Consider the following 23031-nt stretch of genomic DNA (forward strand, 5'->3'; position numbering starts at 1 on the left):
TCTTGGGCTGTCCCGCCCCAGCTCTCCCAGTACGTGGGTTCTTTGAAAACGGAGGTGGAGGTACCTGCCGCGTTTTTTAATCTGCAGGAGGGCGCTCAGCGCCTGGAACTTCGTAATCACTTAATGAATTTTTGATGAATTGAAACTAGCAGTGGGCTGACGAACTTGTCTTATTAGTTGAGTAGCGTGTATATTTGATATACGCCTTGGCTTCCGTGGAAAGCCTCCTGGGTATTTCATTGTACCGGACACTGAGCTGGAAATGGCTGGGCCAGGACGCTGGAAGGGCTAACTGGAGCAGTGAAACCCACAGACACTAGAGGATCCCCCAGGGACCGAGTTGGGGCATTGCGATGCGGGTGGGTGGCGGTGGAGGCTGGGGAATGAGGACTGCCCTGGGAGGGCTGTCCCCCACCCCCACCCCCGCCCCACCTCACCACCGGGTCAGGGGTTGGTCTAGAGAATTTGCCCCTCCCTCGCCTCCTCCAAGAATGCTACAACGGTTTGGTTTCAACTTTCAGACCGAAAAATATTGACCCATTTTGCCCTGGCCCCCAAATTAGTAAGGATTTCCCAGTGATGGCTGGAGCCAGGGCCTGCCCTTGGCCAAGTAACTGGGAGTAGGCATTGTTTCTCGCTGGAGTTTCTCAGGTTCTCTCTGGTCCTACGGGGGTGGGGGGTGGGAGTGGGAATGACTGCTCCCCCGTAGCTCCCCCCCTACCCCCATCAGGACTTCTGTTTTCATGAATCACCCTCCAGCAGGGAAAGCGGGGGGAAAACCCTGTTGGTTGCAGACTGTTACCCATTTGTTTGTTTCTTTCACCGGTGTTTGGAATGGAACATTTGATTATGCTCATCTAAAATACCAGAACCTAGCCACGCTTTCTTAGCTTAACCTGGTTACTTTGCTGGCCTTTAAATGTGCAGTTATGTTACCACCTAACCCCTACAGTTTATGAGGCATTCTGATTCACATTGTGCATTTTAGATATAAACAGTATTTTTAACTTTCCCTCATGAAGGAGACAGAAAAGCCAGAGGATTTGAAATTACCAGAGCCCTTTTTCTGTCTGGTGCTTGTGCACATAATACCTGCTTTCCTTATCTGGTCAACGATGAACAGGCATTTCTGAACTCAAATCAGATAAAAATAGAGGGCCTTGAGATGAGGATGGATGGGGTATCTTTATGGCATCAACTTACATGCCATTAGGTGAGCAGCAGCCTCTGCCTGCCGAGCAGGGGCTGGAGCAGTGCTCATTTTCTGTTTGCTTAAATGACATTTGGGGGCCTTGGACTGGCTTCTTTTCCAGCTTCAACTAGGTGCTGTAGGCTGCCCTTTGTCTTGTCCCATCCCAGGATGTGTGGATATTCTTGTTGGTCTCTGCCATCTGTTTCTCATGTGAACGTTTAAGTCCCTTGAAAGATAGATCGCATCTCCCTGCCAGAGATGGGGATTCCAAGTTTCTGGGGCTGGTGCCCACTCTGGCCCTGACTCATTGCTGAGCTTCAGGCTGCTCTGTCTCTAAACACCCAAGTTTCCCTACTTATATAAATGGAGCTGTGGCCAGACTTAATTGATGTTTATAAGATGTTCCTGGATTAATGGAGCCCCTTGTAGAGATTCAAAAGGTTCTATTGCTGATTTGAGAGAAATGAAAACCTCCAAGTTCCTTCCCTGTTTCAGGAAGGGTTCTGTCTCTGCTTCTTCATTTTTCTCATCCTCTCTGATATAAAGATGGTTACTCCTGTCTCTAGTATATGAGCTTATGGCTACTGAGTCACAGTATCAACCTGTAGGAAAATGGTGCTTAGCTGATTTTTTTTTTTTTTATAATTGTAGAGGAAGCCTTCTTTGCTCCTCCAGCAGTAGATGAAACTGCAAGCTTTCCATTATCACTTCCTGGGACTTCCCGGGGTGCTGGGGGAATCCAGTTAAACTAAGCCTGTTTGATGTCCTGGTACATCACTTGTGTGCTCAAGATGCTGAGATCTGGAGCCTGAGACATATGCTTAGAGGTGGAAGTTCAACAGAAAGGAACTGGTTGGGCTAGGAAAGTCATTTGAACTATGTATTAATGGTTTGACTCCACCTTAGACATTCGAAACTCAATCCAAAACAAAAGTTCAAATCTCGGTCTATTGTGTGTGTGTTTGTGCGTGTTTGCGCGCATGCAAGTGTGCGCATATGTACATTTGTGTTAATCTCTTCAGAGAACAGTTGCTGTTTTAGATGGGGTTGTTTGTGTTTTTTTGATATTGAGCTGCAGAAGTTGTTTATAAATTTTGGAGATTAATCCCTTGTCAGCCTCTTCATTTGCAAATGTTTTTTCCCATTCTGTGGTTTGTCTTTTTGTTTTGTTTAGGATTTCCTTTGATGTGCAGAAACTTTTAGGTTTAATTAAGTCCCATTTGTTTATTTTTGTTTTTATTGTCATTACTCTAGGAGGTGGATCTGAGAAGATGTTGCTGTGGTTTATGTCAGACAGTGTTTGGCCTATGTTTTCCTCTAAGAGTTTTATAGTATCTGGTCTTATATTTAGGTCTTTAATCCATTTTGAGTTTATTTTTGTGTATGTGTTAGGAAGTGTTCTAATTTCATTCCTTTACATGTGGCTGTCCAGTTTTCCCTGCACCACTTACTGAAGGGGCTGTCTTTTCTCCTTTGTATATTCTTGCCTCCTTTGTCATAGATTAGTTGACTGTAGGTACATGGGTTTAATTCTGGGCTTTCTATCCTGTTCCACTGATCTCTATTTCTGTTTTTGTGCCAGTACCATATGGTTTTGATGACTCTAGCTTTGTAGTATAGTCTGAAGTCAGAGAGCCTGATTCCTCTAGCTCCATTTTTCTTTCTCAGGATAGTTTTGGCTATTCTGCGTCTTTTGTGCTTCCAAACAAACTTTAAAATATTTTGTTCTAGTTCTGTGAAAAACGTCCTTGGTAATTTGATAGGGAAGTTGCTGCTCTAGAGTATGACTTTTTCTCCCAGGCGTCCAGAAGCTGAAACTCAAGGCATTAAGATTTTCGTTTGTTCTGATATTTCTGTTTTCTTTCTTTCTTTCTTTCTTTTTTTTTTTTTTTTGTCTTTTTGCCATTTCTTGGGCCGCTCCCGTGGCATATGGAGGTTCCCAGGCTAGGGGTTGAATTGGAGCTGTAGCTGCTGGCCTATGCTGGAGCCACAGCAACGTCAGATCCTAGCCTCGTCCGAAACCTACACCACAGCTCAGGGCAACGCCAGATCCTTAACCCACTGAGCAAGGAAAGGGATCGAACCCGTAACCTCATGGTTCCTAGTCGGATTCATTAACCACTGAGCCACGACCGGAACTCCTTCCGTTTGTTTTCTTGATAAGAGATATTTATTGCTAATATTTCCCTTTGTTTTCTTGACAAGGTCCCATCATTTATTTGGAATCAAGAGAGTATGTCTTTTGTAATGACTGAGATTTTGCAGACCTCAAATTTAGTGTGATGACACCTATCTTTAAAACACTGAACCGGGGCTCACCTATAGGTAGGATACATTTAAGAAGGAAGAGTGTGTGGCCCCTTTAGTTAAGAAGAAATTGAAATGAATTGGTTTTGCATTTGTCCCTCATATGCGAGGGGGATTGATTCCAGGACCTCCCCACCCCTGCCCACTGAGGGATACTAAAATCTGCCAATGCTCAAGTCGTTTATATAAAATGGTTTAGTACCTGCATTTAAACTCCACACATCCTACTACTGTATACTTTAAAGCATCTGTAGATTACTTAGAATACTGAATAAGACGTAAATGCCATAAAATGTAAATAGTTGTAAATATTATATAATCAGTGCATGAATTCAAGTTTTGTTTTTTGGAACTTTCTGGAATTTTTTGCCCCTGAATATTTTTGACCCACGTTTGGTTGAATCTGAGGATGAGGAACCTGTGGATATGGAGGGCCGACTTGTACATACTTACCTGTTAAAGACCTGGGGTCTTAGTTGGGCCTTAGTTAAATGGGAATCAGTTAAGTGCCACAATCATCAAACAGACATGAATCTGAGAGGCAGAATCAGGTGACCATCATGTGGGATTTTCTGCTCTGCGCTCCAGTCTTGTGTAATTTGGGATCCTAGATTAATTTAAAAAGCACCTTTTTAGGAGTTTCTTGGTGGTTCAGCAGGTTAAGGATCTGGTGTTGTCACTGCTGTGGCTTGGGCCACTGCTGTGGCGCAGGTTCTACCCCTGTCCCGGGAACCTCCACGTGCCATGGGCACAGCCAAAAAACCCAAAACACCTTTTTAGGATACTAAGAGCAATAAAAATGGGAGAAATATTGCTGTGGCTGTGGTGTAGGCTGGCAGCTGCAGCTCAGATTCCACCCCTGGCCTGGGAACTTCCATATGCCACAGGGGCAGCCCTAAAAAGCAGGGAGAAAAAGGGGGGGGGCAGATCATCTCTTAAAGACAGATTAGAATAAATATTCATTCAGGTTGGTGCCGGAAGGCCACTGTGTAACTAAATAGCAAGAAACTTAAGACTCCTTAGCCTTCCAGATATGAAGAGAGTGAGTGATGAGGGTCATTAAGTTGCCGAAGGAGATTCAGGTGATTAGAAAGAAGGGCTAGCTAGTTGTTTTTTTCTGGGAGGGTTGGAGGTAGAGAAGTGACAGGTGAGCACAGAGATCTCAAATTCTCAAATTTGAGCCATCAATTTTGTGTGTATACCTGTGGGTTTCCCAAGCACGTTTAAGCTTTTTGTAACAGACTGGAAAATTTGAGCAATGTTGTTACTGGTTAAGCTTTTCTTTTTTGTGGGGGGGGGGAATCCCCTTAGAGATGACATTGGGCCTTACTGGAAACCCTCCCACCTCTGACCCGGCACAGTCCCCTCCCACCCAGTATAGGAAACTGGTAGCTCTGTGCCCAGGGCTGGTAATCTGTGGGTTCTGGGATAAATAACCCCAGCGGGCTGCCTACAGCAGGGGAATAAAGTGACTAAGAAGAGGAGGATACTTCAAAGTCACTGTCCCCATAATGCAAATGATGTTCCCGCATTTTTTTCCTGGTCTGATTTGATAATGATTTCATTTGTCAGACATTCAGTTAGCATGGGGAAGGTTCTCACTGCTTTTTTTCCCTCTTGTCTTTAAGGATCATACTTTCAGTTAATATTTTTAAATGCCTACTCTGGGCCCTGGGTATACAGTGTAAACAAGGATGACCAAAACAGATATGACCCCCACTTTCAGGAAGCTCAGAGCCTTGTGGGGGAGATGGAGACAGTAAACAAGTGAACACATAAGTAAGCAATCGCGTGTTGTGATGAGTGGGGTGGAGGAAGAAGACAGGGTATCATAAGAGGAAGGAGCAGGAGGGACACGATTGACAGCAGGAGGTTGCAGATAGCCTCTCTGAGGCAGAGACCTGAAGGTTAAAGAGGAATTTTTCTAGTGAAAAAAAAAAAAAAGAGGGCACAGCCTGTGCAAAGGCCCTGAGGCAGCAAGCTGGAGCGCTTGTGTAGACTGAGGCTGGAGAGGAAGGCAGGGTTTCATTTAAGAGCAGTAGATGCCACGGAGTGTTGAAAGCAGAAGGGTGATGTGATCCAGTTTGTGAAAAGTCACTGTGGCTGTTGGGCAGAGACCAGATTTGGGGCAGGCCTAGCCTGGAATCTGCTGGGCAAACTGGGAGGCTGTGGCAGGAATCTAGGCAGCAAGTGGTGCTCGGTGACGGGCGTGGCAATGGCCAAGAGGTGGGCGGATTTCAGAAATATTTCAGAGGTTCGGTTGGGGTTGGCCTGACTGGTGATGGATTGGACGTGGGTGGGGGTGAGTGAGAGGAAGTGATAAGAATGAACAAATAAAATAAGGAGAACTCGCTGTTGAGATTGAACCAGGAAATTGGTGGTTGCTTTCTTTCCCCCCCACAGTCACTGTGATATGAGAGTGAGGTCACCATTACAAAGGCGACACAGGCAGCCATACCTATGAGTCGAGGCTCCTGTTGGAGTGACTGAGTAGGAAACACCCCTGAAACTGGGTGTGTACGTGTGTGTATCTCCAAGTCTTTGCAGTTTTAATACAGGCCTGGTCTTTGCATGGTGGTAGTATAGCTGATGTGACCTCACCAACACAGCTGGTGAGGTCACTGCTACAAGGAAAATAGGACTAAGAAAAAGAGCAGTGACACAGAACATGAGGGAAAATACACCCATGATTGAAAAATGCAGCTCTGGAGGCAAGTATGTCAACGATTTAAATGTTTTTCACATCAGGGAAGGTGAGTATACAAAAGAGGCTTGTGCCTTTTTCATTTTGTTTAAACTTCCTTTTGGTTACAAAGGCTTCTGTTGTATTTCCACAACTGCCGTGAAGGAAGGTTTTTATAAAGAGTATCTCTGTCATTTTAATATTGGTTACTGGCTAAAGAGAGTTACAGTTACATTAAAAACAACACATGCTGGGATTTCTCATTGTGGCGCAGTGGACATGAATCTGACTAGCATCCATGAAGACGTGGGTTCCATCTCTGGCCTTGCTCAGTGGGTTAAGGATCTGGCATTGCTGTGAGCTGTGGTGTAGGTTGCAGATGAGGCTCGAATCCCTGGTGCTGTGGTTGTGGTGTAGGCCAGCAGCTATAGCTCCAATTCAACCCCTGACCTGAGAACCTCCTTATGCTGCTCGTGTGGCCTGGAAAAGACAAAACAAAACAAAACACATGCTGGAGTTCCCGTTGTGGTGTGATGGGATCGGCAGTGTCTCTGGAGTGCTGGGATGCAGGTTCAATCTCTGGCCTGGCACAGTGGATTAAGGATCTGGTGGTGTTGCAGCTGTGGCATAGGTCGCAACTACAGCTAGGATCTGATTATCCTGGACCCAGGAACTCCATGTGCCATGGGGTGGCCAAAAAAGAAAAAAAAAGAAAAAAGCCGTTACACACACACACACACACACACACACACACTCACATTGTGGCTCAGTGCGTTAAGAACACACACACACACACACTCTCTCTCTCTCTCTCTCTCTCTCTCTCTCTCTCTCTCTCTCTCTCTCTCACATTGTGGCTCAGTGCGTTAAGAACCTGATTAGTATCCATGAGGATTCAGGTATGAGCCCTGGCCTTGTTCAGTGGGTTAAGGATCCAGTGGCTTAGGTCACAGATGAGGTTCGGATCCCATGTTGCTGTGTCTGTGGCATAGGCCTGCAGCTGTAGCTTGGATTTGATCCCTAGTCTGGGACCTTCCCATGTGCCGTAGATTTGATTCTAAAAAGATAAACAAATGAGCAACCCCCCAAAAAACAAACACAAACAAAAACCCCAAAACAAAAGCTACACACATGTGCTTATTTCAAATGTCATCAACTCCAACTTGCTGACATACTCTTCCTCCCCCTTGACAATAATCTTATATCCATTAAATGGCTCCGGTTTTAATTGCCATACGTCCGAGAAAATGGTGCTTCTTACCCTCTACTTTGGCAGGGATGCTCACTCTGGCTTAGCTCCGGAGGATGAAGACAGCCTGGCCCAGGTGGAGGAGCGACTGGAGAGCACTTAAGGCCTTGCCTTCATCCCAGAGCGGTGCCCTGGGTGGCCTTTGCTCCTGGGACTGGTGCGGATCTCTAAACCTCAGGGCCTTTGAATCCCAGCAAAATCAACACCCAGGTCCTTGTATCAGCCTTGCAAGAAAACCAGTCTTCTGCCAGCATCAGCTGTCTTAGGAAAAACTTTGTGAGCGGATTCTGCTCCCCTTGGGTGTCCTGGGTCAGATCCACGCTGCAACTGGCTCAGGACACCAGGCTTTCCCCTTGGCCAGGGCCTACTTCTGTCTCATTTGCTCTGTGACCCAGCCCAGGTGCTCTGGGCGAGTGGCTTCGGTCTTTGCCTGTGTGGACGAGGAGAACTGTTTGATCTTACGTTTAGCCCAGCGGATTAAAGACTAGGGGTGCTGTGGTATGAGGTCGAGACCCCGCTTCTTTCTGTTTCCCAGTTCCCTAGTTTTGGGATGTGGCTGACTTGTCAGGGCCTCTGCTTGACCCTGAAGAAGCTGATCCCCTGCAGCTCGGTGGTGCCTTTGGCAAAGGAGTTGCTTTTAGCCACTAATGAGACGAGAAATTCCTTTCCTGCTGGGAGAGGTCTGTAGATAATCTGTTAGAGAAAAATCAAGGGCTTTTTCGTCTCCAGGGCGTCCCCGAGGGACACATTTAGGAATGTGCCCGTGGGGAGAGAAAAGGCAGCTGTAATTAAGTGTCTTTTCCTGAGTGCTGGCCTCTGTGTGGAGCAGAGGGAAGGCATTTACGCATTTATAGGAAATCCCAGCAAAAAACGTTTCTAGAGGTGTGACGGCTACACATTTCACTTTTAAAATACTCTTTTATTAATCTAGGGAGAACAGCTAAGGCTTCCAGAAAGGCCTCTTGTGATTGTAAAGAACGGGGTCCTGTGTGAGGGGCAGCAGCGGCAAGCGGGTCCCCAGCTATTTCTTCAAGGATGTCACCTCCTACAGCCTCAGTCTTGTGGGGCTTTCCTTTTGCACAAATGGGACTTTTCATTGTGCTAATCATTTGTTGCAAGAACAGGATTTTCTTTATTTTATTTGTTTTGGCCACACCTGAGGCATATAGAAGTTCCCTGGCCAGGGATCAAACCCTTGCTACAGTAGTGATGACGCTGGATCCTTAACCTACTGAGCCACCAGGGAACTCCTAGAACAGGATTTTAGAATACTCTCTCTTTTTAATGGTTGCACCTGCAGCACATGGAAGTTCCCAGGCCAGGGATCAAATCTGAGCCTCAAATGCAACCTATGCCACAGCTGTGGCAATACCCAGAACTCGCTGTGCCACAGCGGGAACTCCAAGATTTTTAAATACTCTTGGTATAGAGGTTTTTCCTTCCTCCAACTTGCCTTTTTTTTTTTTTTTTTTTTTTTTTTTTTGTCTTTTTTGCTATTTCTTGGGCTGTTCCTGTGGCATATAGAGGTTCCCGGGCTAGGGGTCAAATCAGAGCTTTGGCCACTGGCCTATGCCAGAGCCACCGCAACGTGGGATCCAAGCCACATCTGCAATCTACACCACAGCTCATGGCAACGCCAGATCCTCAACCCACTGAGCAAGGCCAGGGACCGAACCTGTAACCTCATGGTTCCTAGTCGGATTCGTTAACCACTGTGCCATGACGGGAACTCCAACTTACCTTGATTTCAGGATGAATCATGGATGCTCTGCTTCCTTGTCAGAAGTTCTCACAGAAAGAAGTGTGAGTCTGTCTGTGGAATGGAGAGGGGGCTGAATGTTCTTTGATGTCATTCTGAAGTTGTTTTATCTTGTCCTGGCCAAGAGGTGATGAACCAAACCATCATGTTTTCTTTTCTCTGTTCTTAACATCTCTTTGCACGAGTGACAAAGTACTCCATGGAGCCTGTTCTTTTTTTTTTTTTTTTTGCTTTTTAGGGCTGCACCCCCGTCATATGGACGTTCCCAGACTAGGGGTCTAATCAGAGCTACAGCTGCCGGCCTACACCACAGCCATAGCAATGTAGAAACTGAGCCACGTCTGCAACCTACACCACAGCTCACAACAACACTGGATTCTTAACCCACTGAGCAAGGCCAGGGATCGAACCCTCATTCTCATGGATCCTAGTCCTTCTGAGCCATGAAGGGAACTCTGTTGGGGCCTGTTTTTTGGCAGATCAGGTGGAGTGCATCAGTGGCATTTATTGTTGGACAAGAGGCCTGATCTGAGGGTAGAAGAGTAACATTCATGGCTTTTTGAGGTATGATCAAGTAACTTGGAGTTCCTGTTGTGGCTTAGTGGGTTAAGAACCCAGCTAGTATCCATGAGGGTGTGAGTTCAATCCCTGGCCTTGCTCAGTGGGTTAAGGATCCAGTGTTGCCAGAAGCTGCTATGTAGGTTGCAGATGCAGCTCGGATTTGGTGTTGCTGTGGCCATGGCTGTGGTGTAGGCCTGCAGCTGCAGCTCTAATTTGACCCCTAGCCTGGAAACTTCCATATGCTGCAGGTGTGACCATAAAAAGAAAAAAAAATTATAATCGTTTTAATTACTTTCTATGGGAATTTCTGTAGGGCAAATAGTGTAGGAAGATCAAAAGCATTTTCAACCAGTTTTTCTGTGATTTCACCTTTCCCATGTTATTTGATAGCTTTTTAGGATTGAACTTGTTGGCTCCGGGTAGCCTTTCAGTGCCGCCAGCATGGCTGTTTTAAGGATTAGGGTAAAAAGGAGCCATTTGCAACCCTCATGCTTTACTAAGATGATGAGCAGAGGGGGAGGGTCCACCTTGGAAGGCAAGGCTGGCCGATGGGTGATTCTGTATTCACAGTTGGATAATGAAGACCAGCCACCTCTGTCAATAATAAAACTTGTTAAACTACTTAGCTTCCATATGGTACATGCTGCAAAGCTTATTTCATAGCTCATAAAATCTCTGTTCCTGTTTGCTGTATGTACATCACTTCTAGGCTACAGGAAAAGAGTCTGGACATTCTGCCCACATGGAAGCAGAACCCATTTTTGATGTCCTCATCTATTAACCACACAGGAGTTTTAGCCTTCTTTTTATTCTCTGGGAAAGACAACAAATGAACTGTTTTTAAAAATTTCTCCATCTAAGAACGATCCAGTGCATCCTCTATCTCAAACATTAAACTCAGGTGCTGTTCTGTTCTTCCTGCTTCTTCCCTCACTTGAGGCCATAATCCCCTGTGTCACTAAGCTTGTTACCATGGGGATGACTCACACTACAAATCATGGTTGAGATTTTGCATGGGAAGGGAAATAGGCAGTCCAGCATTGACCTTGGAGTCCACATCGGACCCATAGACAAGGATCCCTGGAAATTAACCTAACTCGTAAAAACAAGTGACTTGTAGGGCTGGTGGTCTTCCTTTTTCTTGGCATTCCTGGATCCTCCTGTGTCTAAATGGGAGGGTTCGGTCTTAATTCATTTTACCGAGTCCCTAAGTAGGTGGTTTTTAGAGACCCTTGGGATTTAAATTAGCTGAGAACCTTCTTTATGTGTGAGAGTCCTTATTTGTGATGAAATTGTATAGTTTAGCAGGAGTTTCTTTTCATGTCCAATTCTTTGTAGTCAGAAAGAAAAGGCTGTAGTTGTTTCAAGGTAACAAACACTTTGTGAACCAGGTCTGTCCCATCCCACTGGTGGGCACGCTTTTCAGGGCAGAGTCTGGCCTCTTCATTTTGTGTTTCCTGTGTGTGCCATGCACAGACATTTGAACCCAGTCTTTGAAGCCATCATTTCTGTGTGTCTTGAATCTCTGAAGCCATCATTTCTGTCTGTGTATTGAATCTCTGAAGCCATCATTTCTCTGTCTGCGTCTACCGTCTGGAATGTTTTAAAGGAAAAACATGTTTGCTTCAGCTGCGGACCTACCAGTCTGTCCTTGGCCAGTGTAATCCCGCCTGTTTGTAGGGATGCTCTGAAACCTTTCATTTCCCAGGAGCAGGAATCACGCTGCTACCCCCCCCCCCCGCCCCCCACATTCCGATGGAAGGCACCCAGGATCGGCTTACCTTGCATTAAGAAACACCGTTCTGAGGCAAACCAACCCTGAGAACTGGGCATGGCTGGGTGGTTTTAGCTGTTTTCAAAACTAGTGTTTAAAAGCCCAAGAGGTTTGACAGAGTGGATCCAGGCACTAGTTCCCCAGCCGGGCCACTTGGAAGGCAGCTCCTGTGTCCTGCAGCCTGCACATTTTCCCTCCTTTACCCACTTCTTTCTTTTTTACATTTCATTGCTACTTAAAAAAAAAACAAAAAACACATGACCCTGAGGTGAAGGGGCCACTCTCTTTTTTTTTTTTGGACACACCTGCAGCATGAGGAAGTTCCCAGGCCAGGGATTGAAGCTGAGGCACAGCAGTAACAACACTGGATCTTTAACCTACTAGGGCACCAGGGAACTGCCCCTTGTTCTCTTCTTTTCATTTTTATTTTTTTCATTAAGAACTTTTTTTTTTCTTTTTAAGGTTGCATCTGCAGCATATGGAAGTTCCCAGGTTAGGGGTCAAATAAGAGCTTCAGCTGAGTCCTACACCACAGCAACACCAGATCCTTGCCATATCTGAGACCTGTGCCACAGCTTGTGACAATGCCAGATCCTTAACCCACTGAGTAAGGCCAGGGATTGAACCCTCATCCTCACAGAGACAATGTTCGGACCCTTAACCCACTGAGCCACAGTGGGAACTGCCCCCTTGCTGCTCTCAATAAGACGTCTTTTTGAACTTGTTGAAGACTTAAATGAATTTTTCTGTATTTTTAGCTGTTGCCTTATCTTGTGTTTGACCAAGAAAACAAAAACCCCAAAACCTCCCAAATAGTAGGATGGCTTGTGTGGATAATCTGTATTCTTGCTTATATGTATATTCCCAAGACCTGCCCTTGACTGAGGGGCATGGAGGGGCGTGAAGATGGATGTGTTCATTCTGTACTATTTTGTATGATTTGAATTTTTATCCTATGCCTAATATTACTTTATTTATTTATTTTTTTGTCTGCGCCTGCAGCATGTGGAAGTTCCCAAGCTAGGGATGAATCTGAGTCATAGCAGTGCCCTGAACTGCCGCAGTGACAATGCCAGATCCTTAACCTACTGTGCCACAGAAGAACTCTGTTATTACTTTATTTATTTAGTTACTTATTTTAGTCTTTTTCCTTTTCTAGGGCTGCTCCCATGGTATATGGAGGTTCCCAGGCTAGAGGTCAAATCAGAGCTGTAGCTGCCCCGGCCTACACCACAGCCACAGCCACGCTGGATCTGAGCCACGTCTGTGACTTACACCACAGCTCATGGCAATGCCGGATCCTTAACCCGCTGAGCGAGACCAGGGATTGAACCCGCAACCTTATGGTTCCTAGTTGAATTCATTAACCACTGAGCCACGACGGGAACTCCCAGTTATTACTTTAAAATACAGTTTGTATACAGTTTCCTGTCACTTTCAGTGTATTCAGGAGTCCTTTTAATTTTGGAAGGACAGGTTTAGTTATGGGTAAAAATGATTACTTGTTTGTAGAAGGGATCATTTATTTATTTATTTTGACAGGTTGCAGGGTTTTTTTTTTTTTTTTTTTTTTTTTTTTTTAGAATATTGGCTTAAAAATAGACTTGCTACATTGGGATTATGGCTTTCTCTTTGTACTCTGCCCTTTGTTCTAGGAAAACCCAACCCTGATTTCTAAGATAATTTCTGAGCTTTCTGGGCCTACATGAAGGGCAGTGATGGGGCACACCCACTCTGCCATCATTTGCTGTGTGGCCCTGCTGAGACCTGATTATGAACTACTTCCGGGAGGTGCTGAATTTCAGTGCACTGAAAATCAAACAGACAGAAACACTTAAAAATTGAGCCAATGCTCAAATGTTGAAACCCACAAATATGTCTGGTTTGGAATTTCTTAGGGTGAGACTTGTATGGATCATGGCTTTCATGAGTTATCAAATTATGCTTGTGTCAAAGATCTCTTGCTAAAGCTGTTTGAATTTAATGATCAGGATAATGTTGCTAGAACTCCTGTCTTCCTTTCCAGCTTTACTCCATCCAGCACGGCTTACCTGCCTGTGATTTCAGTCTGCTTTTTACATCCTTAAACAGCCTCGTGGGAGTTGCTGTTGTGGCTCAACAGTAAGGAACCCAACTAGTATCCATGAGGACTCTGGTTTGATCCCTGGCCTCACTCAGTGGGTTAAGGATCTGGTGTTGCCTCGAGCTGCGTTGTGGGTTGCAAACACAGCTTGGATCTTGCACTGCTGTGGCGGTGGTGAAGGCTGGCAGCTGCAGCTTTGATTCTACCCCTAGCTTGGGAACTTCCGTATGCTGCGGGTGCGGCCCTAAAAAGACAACAAACAACAACAAAAAACAGTCCCATTTTGTTGGCTACCTGATCTTTGGCATTAGTTTGCTTGTGAAAATAAGTGACTGGAACAGTTGAAGGGCTATTCCCACCTCCTAGTGACCTCAGGAGTTTCCAAAACAAATCCCACTCTGGTGCCCAGGGACTGTGCCTATGCATCAGGTGATAATGGGCCTCCCCGGGAGAATCCTAGAGCTGGTTGCAGCAAAGTAAACAGACTTTGGTGTTGATACTGTGGGGAAGGCGACACCCCATCCCAGGAACTGGCAAGTGGTATTCAGACATCTTTACAGGTACCCTGGGAGGGTGAACAGAGAGGAAGAGCTGGGAGAAGCCCTGACTGACTCCCCACCCCTGGGTGGGAAGGTGAGGCTCTCTGCTTGTGGCTGTTGTGGTCATTTGAGCCCCCACATTCAGCTTTCAGCAACTTCCCCTTTTCAGGTGCTTACCACTGGCATTTACAAGCACTAACCAGCCTTCATCACCAAGGCTACCAGTTAGCACATGACTGTTAGAAAAGAAAGATACAAATAATCCTCTCAACGTCTAAGTGACAAGTATGCAAATTTCCATGCCAGGCCCTGGAAAATGTATCCGAAAGCCACCAGGCTTGGATGGCTGAGGCTTGGGGTCTCCCCCGTCCCCCAGCTGAGGACTGTAGTTTTAAAAGCCATGAAAGATTTCTCCTAAAAGTCCAAAATCGTAGCTCACCTCATTTTCTCAGATCTGGGCTGTATTTTGTTAATCCAATTTAAGTCCTTCTGGGTGGTTTTGTGTTTGGGACTGTCTGTGTAGCCTTCTGACCTATAACTAATGCTAGCCAGCTCTGAGGGTGCTCCCCCTTCTCTTTCATTTAAATTTGAACCTCAAGCTTTCCTCAAAAAGAATTAAAATTTCAGCCTTCTTTTCTGTGTGTTGTGAAAGACGGCCCATGAAGCCAGAACCTTGGTGTAAGAAAAGGGAGCTTTGGAGTTCCCGCCGTGATGCAGTGGTTAACGAATCCGACTAGGAACCATGAGGTTGCAGGTTTGATCCCTGGCCTCGCTCAGTGGGTTAATGATCCGGCGTTGCCGTGAGCTGTGGTGTAGGTTGCAGATGCGGCTCGGATCCAGCATTGCTGTGGCTCTGGCATAGGCCGGTGGCTACAGCTCCGATTTGACCCCTAGCCTGGGAACCTCCATATGCCGCGGGAGCAGCCCAAGAAATAGCAAAAAGACAAAAAAAAAAAAAAAAAAAAAAAGAAAAAAGAAAAGGGAGCTTTGGAGAAATGGCGGAGCTGGTTCAGGAATCCTGGTGGTGCCCCCTTAACAGGTGCAAGACCTTGTACCTCTCACCTAACCTGTGAGCCTCAGTTTCCTTAGCTGTAAAGTGGTTATAAGAGCCGTTTCATGACATGCTGTGAGACTTGAATGAAGAAGGATGTTTCTGAGTGTGTTTCTGCTTCCCTCTGCCTCTGTAAGTGTGTAGGATGAGCTAAGATAGGGGGACGCCGTCTGCCCTGTGAGCAAGACGGGCTGAAGGTGAAAGAGGAAACTGTGCTCATTTGGGCAAAACCATCATTTCCTTAAAGTCCACAGCCCTCAGCTCTTAAATAGGTCACCGAAAAGTACATTGAAATGTGGGTTTTCGGGGTGAGGGTGACCCTGGAGGTGGCTATGGAGAGACCGTGTGCTTGGACTTGTTTGTTCTGTGGGGGTCGAGCTGCTCACAGGGGTCATATCCTTGCAGTTCAGCCACTGGAAGGTGCCCAGGGGAGGGTTCCTGTCTTTGACTTTTGTTTTTCAATGACTGTATCATGAAGTAGCTGCAGATCTGCAAATGACCAAGTGAAACGTTTGAATGATGCTTGAAGTATTCCTTTTTTTGATTAAGCTGGGGGTGAATGCCTCCTCCTTTCAGTTCCTCATTTTTTCTTAAACTACCTATAACAAAACTACCTATAACAAAATTGACCACTTTAAGCATTTTTAATGTGCAGTTCTGTGGCACTATGTACTTTCACACTGTTGTGCATCATCCATCTCCACAATTTTATTTTATTTTATTTTATTTTTTTTGTCTTTTTGTCTTTTTGTCTTTTGTTGTTGTTGTTGCTATTTCTTGGGCCGCTTCCGCGGCATATGGAGGTTCCCAGGCTAGGGGTTGAATCGGAGCTGTAGCCACCGGCCTACGCCAAAGCCACAGCAACGCGGGATCCGAGCCGCGTCTGCAACCTACAACCACAGCTCACGGCAACGCCGGATCATTAACCCACTGAGCAAGGGCAGGGACCGAACCCGCAACCTCATGGTTCCTAGTCGGATTCGTTAACCACTGCGCCACGACGGGAACTCCCCATCTCCACAATTTTATTTTCCCAACTGACACTGTACATGCATTAAACACTAACTCCCAGAGTTTCCTCTGTGGCTCAGTGGAAGAACCTGACTAGTATCCACGAAGATGCCAGTTTGATCCCTGCCCTTGCTCAGTGGGTTAGGATCCAGTATTGCTATGAGCTGGGGTGTAGGTCGCAGACACGGCTCAGATCTGGCGTTGCTATGGCTGTGGTGTAGGCCGGCAGCTGTAGCTCCAATTCAACCCCTAGCCTGGGAACTTCCACATGCCACAGTGTAACCATAAAAAAAAGAAAGAAAAAAAAATAATAAAATAAATAAATACTAACTCCCGGTTCACCCCACCTCGAAGCTCCAGGTAATCACCCTTCTTTTCTGACTCTGAACTTGACTTCTCCAGGCACCTTACATCAGGGGAATCATACAATATTTGTCACTTGGGGACTGGCTCATTTTGCTTTTCCTTTTCTCTTTAATATATATTTTGGACTCAGTCTTATCTTTATCATTACTCTCCAGCAGAGACTGTTTTACAGACTCTTGCTTTTCTCTGAGATTCTCTTGTAAATTTGCACTCTACCTTATATGTATGTTCTTTGCATTTTTAACCCCATTGAAGAAAAAAAAGCAGTCACAGGAGGTGATTTGATGGAAGGTTCATTTTCGTTTTAGACATATTTCTTTACAAATCAAGATTTTAGGTGGCTATATGCTAAGTCCAGAATCAGATCCTGTCTTTGCCTGGTGGGCGTCTTCTCAGAGTTCAGCCCTCCTCTCCCATCCCACCCTCCACTCCCCCAAGAAGAGAGCATAGGATGCATTTGTGCGCAGGACTGGTAGGAGCAGAGAGGAGAGGCCAGTTAATGGGAACTGAGAACATCGTTTTAGGCTCTTCAATTCAAAAGCAACCTCACAGCCTTTCTCCTCGTAGGTGGTATACCCTGAAATCCAAACCGGGAAAGAAGGATAAAGAGCGAGGAGAAATTGAGGTTGACATCCAGTTTATGAGAAACAACATGACCGCTAGCATGTTTGACCTTTCCATGAAAGACAAGACTCGGAATCCATTTGGGAAACTGAAGGACAAGATCAAGGGGAAGAACAAGGACAGCGTGTCAGATACTGCCTCAGCCATCGTCCCCAGCGTGACACCCTCAGCCGACAGCGACGATGAGTCGCCTTCGAAAGACAAGAAGAAGAAGTCAAAGATCAAGACCTTGTTCTCCAAGTCCAACCTGCAGAGAACGCCGCTTTCCCAGTCCATGTCTGTCCTGCCGACCTCAAAGGCAGACAAGGTGCTGCTTCGTCCCGGAGACTTTCAGTCACGGTGGGAGGACGAGGATGAGGACGAGTCCTCCTCTGCTTCGGATGGTGAGTTTCCTCCTCCGTCTTAACTTGGCCTCTCTCTCTCAGCTTAGTCTCCTTAGCTTTGGGACAGACACACAAACAAATCTTAAGGGAAAGATTTTAATTCAGCTCCTCAGTTATTAAAATGCTGGTGATGCTGGTGGTGGTGCTAGGGATGGTGCAGTGATGATGGTGCTGATAGTGGCAATGAGGATGGTGGTAAGTGGTGGTGGTACTTTTATTGGTGGTGCTGCTGATAGTGATGGTGACGTTGCTGCTGCTGATGGTGATGCTGGTGGTGGTAGTGGTTTTCCTGGAGGTGCTGCTGCTACTGGTTGTGGTGGTGATGACAATGATGGGTTATCTTGGTTAAGAAGTCTATTAAGGGCAAAACAATGGAACCTTATAGTAATTCTGATATTTCATTAATTCATCAGGTATTTGTATTGAGCTCCTAATGAAATACATTACATACATTCCTAAGGAAGCTGAGGAATCCAGTTCCCTTAACTCTGAATTAGCTATGTATTTTGAACTTCAGTTTCAATGATCAAATCCCTGCTATGGGCCAGATTCTGCACCTCCACCAAGCATGCTGCCCTCTTCCTCCGTCCTAAGCAAGATTTCTCAACCTTAGCACCATTGACGGTTTGGGTGGATAATTCTTTGTCTTGGGGACCTACCTCTCTGCTGTGGGATCTTTAGCAGCAAGCATCCTGGCCACCACCAGTAGCAATCCCCAACCCCAGCTGTGACAAATGAAAATATACTGAGATGTGGACAGAAGCCCCGCCCCTGTTGGTTGCAAACCTTTCCCTTAACTTTTCACTCCCTTTATTCTTTTTTTTTTTTTTTTTTTTTGCATTTTAGGGCTCCACCTCTGCATGTGGAAGTTCCCAGGCTAGGGATCAAATCAGAGCTGCAACTGCCAGCCTATACCACTGCCACAGCCACATGGGATCCAAGCCGCATCTGTGCCCAACACCACAGCTTGTGGCAACACTGGATCCTTAACCCACTGATCGAGACCCAGGATCAAACCCACGTGCTCATGGACACTACTCGGGGTTGTAACCCACTGAGCCACAATGGGAACTCCAAACTCATTCCCCTTGTTCTTGGTCTTCTCCCCACAGTCTCATCTCACAAAAGAACTGCCAGTGGGGATCCTAAGCAGCTGAACCCGATCAACTTCACCCTCCCCAAGAAGGATGGACTCTCTTTCCTGGGAGGTCTCCGGTCTAAGAATGATGTCCTTTCCCGCTCCAACGTCTGCATCAACGGGAACCACGTCTACGTGGAGCAGCCTGAAGCCAAGAGCGAGACCAAGGACAGCTCCCCGTCCTCCTCTCCATCCCCCCAGGGCTTAAGGAAGAAGCACCTGTTCTCATCTACAGAAAACCTGGCCACTCAGCCTTGGAAGGAGCCTGGGGAGGGGGTTGCCACACTTTCTGAGTCTTCCACAAAGGCCTCTCTCAAGTCCATGTCTCTGCCATCCTACCGGCCGGTGGTCAGTGGGGACCTTCGGGAGAACACATCTCTGGCGACCCTGGAGGCTGCAAAAGAAACCAAAGAGAACAAGAAACAGGAGAACAAGAAGTCCTCTCTGCTGTCCCTGGTGACGGGGAAGAAGGACACGGCCAAGGGCAGTGAAGGCGAGAGCCCTCCTGCCGCCCCTGGGAAGGAGAGGGAAGGTTTGGCCTCAGGAGTCAAAGCCAGGGAGGACCAGCCAGGGCCTGTGGACAACCTTGTGAAGGAGTCAGAGAAGGAGCCAGCTGTCATTTCTGGGCGAGGGAGATCCTGGAACCCCTTTGAGGATGTGCATATCCTAGAACCGGAAGCTGACCCCGAGCCCAAGGCTGCACCTGCACCACCTGTGGCCTCTCCGAGGGCTCCCCAGACCAGAGCTGTGAAACCCCGGTGAGTCTCAGCCTCTCCTGGGGGCCTAGCAGCCAGGCCCACGTTAGAGCAAAGGACCTTGCTTGGTGGTCCATGGTGGTCTGTGTAGAAGCCTGGTCTACTGGTTTACTCATCTAAGTTGTTCCTAGCCCATCCCTACTGCCAGTCTGTCCCACACTCACAAGCTGCAGGGAAGGGTCCCAGTCCAGAGTCACTGCCAGCAGGCGTGGCCTGTCCCTCATTTGGCATTTCCCCTGTAAGTGTCTTTGCCGCAGCATTTTCTCCGCAAACATTTTTGCTTCTGATGAAAGTGTCTAGAAGTGGTCTGTCCATCTCAGTAAGATAATCAGACCAAAGTGGAATGAATGCCCTGGTTTTGTCGCAGTCTGGGAAGACCAGGCCTCGGGGGTGGTATGTGCAGAACCTGGGTTAGTTATTCAGTTCTTATCGCATGTTCCCTTTGAGGCAGATGTCATCTCCCCTCCTTGCACTTCGGCGTGGGTTTGCTGGCATGTGAGACCCTGGGTCCACTCTTGAGTGTGCCTGTGAGGGTTCTCTGTGTATTTACTCTGCGCCTTGTCGCAAGAGCTGCGGGGGTTCTGCTTCTCAACATGACTCACATTCAGTCACCCTATTCTTGTGGTCTGGGTGGGAGAGATTTTTTTTTGAGATTCTGCCTCCTTTGATTACACACACACACACACACACACACACACACACACAAACACACACACCCTGTTCCTCTTCCAAATATGCCTGTTGCCTTGTAGTGCGCCTTTTATGACTTTGCACTTTTTAAATGCTTTTTATTGGTCACCAAAAGAGGCTGCAGACTGTTGCTTTACCTGGATCTTTGTTTCTGTTGCAACAGACCTTTCTGTGGCAGATGTGCTTGGTGATAAAAATGTGCCTTTAGTGGGTTAAAGTATCAGTGTTCCTTCTTTCACTTCTCAAGGTACTGCCCCCCCAATGAATAAAAATTCTCGCCCTTTGAAAGACTATTTTTACATGCCTTTTGCCTCTCATGTTGCATCTGCAACTGACCTGCAGGTTTTATTTTGTCCTTTTTGCAGACCGGAAGTGTCTCCAGAGGCTCAGCCCACACCCCGGCCCTCTTCTTTCCCTGACCCTCCTCTCTCTTCCTCGGCTGTCTCTTCCAGTTCTGGTCAGACACTCGACCCTTCTAAACTGGAACACGATTCAGAGACACAGTCCTCTGAATCTCTTTCTGTCTCCTCCACTTTCTCCTCTCCCTTAGTGGCCCCCATTTCCACATCCACTCCGATTGACAGCTGGCCCTCTGCTGCCACGAGCCAGGCCAGTTCTGAAGAGTCGCCTTCACTCCTTAAACCAGCGCTGCAAAAAGAGAGCTTAACACAAGTTCCAAATACTGTTTCTTGGGCCATGGGCTCACTTTCCAAGCAGCCGCCCATCCCAGTAGGTGAAGGGACACAAGATTCTCCAGGGAGGAGGACTGGCACCAACGACCCAGCCCAGTTGCCCCTGATGAAGCCTGAAGGAGGACTAGAAGAAGAGCGTCTGAGGTCCCCCCCCAGAGAACAAGAAGGCAGTCCTTCCCCATTGGAAGAGGACCGAGAAGTACCAGCTGCCCTTCCGCGCAGAAGAGGCGGGATTGAAAGCCCAGCCGGGAAGCCCCTGGTCAGGGAAGATGCAGACTCTGTGGTTCAGCCAAGGTCTCCTGGGGGGGACACGGCTGGAGATGTAGGGATGATTCCTGTGGTCAGAGAAGCGGTGTCCCCCCTTCACATGGGGGTGTTCGTTCCCCTACCTGACTCCGCAATGCAGAGACAGAAGGAGATGGGGCTGGATGTCCCTGAGGCTGGAAAGAAAATGAAGAAGCGGGTGTCATTTTCCAAGCAGCTCTTTACAGAAGAGGCAGTGGAGGAGGCCCCAGCTCTGGTCCCCAGGGACAGAGGTGACCCCTATGAGCAGACGCAAGAAGGGGCTGCCCCTGGAGATGCCTGGCACATGGGTGATTCCCAGGAGGGGGAGGCTGTGGCTGAAGCTCTGCTGACCTCCTTTGTGGCTCGATCTCCCCTTCCGTCCCACCATGGGGGTTCCTCAGAGGGTTCCCAGCAGGCCACCAGCTCAGGGAGAGACATTCCACTCTCCAGGATGGAGGGAGATGATAGCCGGATGCCTGGAAATCAGAGCAAAGCCACTGACCACGAGGGTCTGTTGTCTGATCCCCTGCGAGGCTTCCAGTCTGCCTGTGGGGTGAAGTCCCCTGCTGTGGCCCAGCTGGACTTGACACTGCCTTCTATCCCCGAAGTCGCATCAGATGACGAGAGAGTAGACCAGCCTGAAGACGACAGGGGGGTGGCCAGGGGAGGGGGCACCTCTTCCCCAAGCACGTCACCTGCCCATCCTGGCTGGTCAGCAGAGAGCCTGCAAGACCCTGGGCCAGAAGCATCTGGAGCATCTGCCCTGGCTTCTTCAGAGCAGATGGCAGCCTTGGCAGATCAGAAACTGCATCCGGGTGAGAGCCCAGGTGTGGATGAGCAGCCGCTGGGCCCTGGTCAAGGCATGGAGGCAAAGCCAGTGGAAAGTGGGAGGCCAGCTCAGCCTTCTGTTGCTGCCCTGTCTTCCCCCATGTCCAGCCCGTCTTTTTCTGAGCCCTTTCCTGCCACACACTCTGCTCCTAGCTCTCCACACTCCGACACCCCTCACACCAGTACAGCAGAATCTCAAAAAAAAGCAACCACAGAGGGCTCCGTGGGTAAGGTGGAAAATTCTGGCAAGAGGAAGCCGCTCCTTCAGGCCTGGGTCTCACCCTCAGAAACACAGCCAGTCTCGGCTCAGCCCAGCGTTGGAACTGGGCCAGCCAAGAACAGGTGAGAGTCGGGGCAGGGCTGTCTTCCTGAATGTCAGCCAGGCCCTTCTGGCTTCTTGTGCACAGGCTTGTGGCTTTCTCACTGCACAGCTCTTCCGCTGGTACAGCCCCCTGTTCTGGCAGGGCCTGTTTTGGAAGGGGCTGACCCTGGATGGGGCCATTGTAGGACACTCCAGCGTTTGTAGCAAGAACTTTGTAGCAAGAACCTAGTAGCAGCCGTCCTCAAACGTAGATTAGGAAGCGGCTGCAGAGTCTGATTTGGTGCACCCGTTGCAGACGAGCACCATGACCAGTATTCGATTTAATAGTCTAAGAGACCGGGAGTTCCTGTCCTGGCACAATGGTTAACGAATCTGACTAGGAACCATGAGGTTGCGGGTTCGGTCCCTGGCCTTGCTCAGTGGGTTAAGGATCCGGCGTTGCCGTGAGCTGTGGTCGCAGACGCGGCTTGGACCCCACGTTGCTGTGGCTCTGGCGTAGGCCAGTGGCTACAGCTCCAATTAGACCCCTAGCCTGGGGACCTCCATATGCTGTGGGAGCAGCCCAAGAAATGGCAAAAAGACAGGAAAAAAAAAAAAAATAGTCTAAGAGACCAAGTAAGATTGGGCCCTAGAAGCTAGCGGTGGTGAGCACCTACTCTGAGCACCGCCCGCTGGTAAGGTGACATGTTTGTTCCGAGCTCTTTCTTTACAGTTGGGGAGCAGAAGGTCCTGTGGGTGC

At 47.7% G+C, this 23031-nt stretch overlaps 1 protein-coding gene and 1 long non-coding RNA gene across 3 annotated transcripts in view; both read left to right on the plus strand.

Moving 5' to 3' along the window:
• LOC146395873 (uncharacterized) overlaps positions 1–23031 on the plus strand; it is a 979457-nt gene that overhangs the window by 187647 nt on the left and 768779 nt on the right. The window lies entirely within an intron of this gene.
• RAB11FIP1 (RAB11 family interacting protein 1) overlaps positions 1–23031 on the plus strand; it is a 34071-nt gene that overhangs the window by 615 nt on the left and 10425 nt on the right. Inside the window, exons 2-4 of one of the 2 annotated variants that reach the window (XM_085000043.1) lie at positions 17143–17582; positions 18695–19478; positions 20531–22312. In XM_085000043.1, coding sequence (XP_084856169.1) covers positions 17143–17582; positions 18695–19478; positions 20531–22312 — 3006 coding nt within the window. The remainder of the gene's footprint in view (positions 1–17142; positions 17583–18694; positions 19479–20530; positions 22313–23031) is intronic. The other variant, XM_021076260.2, reaches the window with a different exon arrangement.

The sequence above is a fragment of the Sus scrofa genome, chromosome 15 (genome assembly GCF_054392235.1).
Source record: "Sus scrofa isolate SSC_HxYL_T2T_F1_AM1 chromosome 15, Sscrofa_HxYL_maternal_Yorkshire_Landrace_v2.0, whole genome shotgun sequence".
NCBI classification, from domain to species: domain Eukaryota; kingdom Metazoa; phylum Chordata; class Mammalia; order Artiodactyla; family Suidae; genus Sus; species Sus scrofa.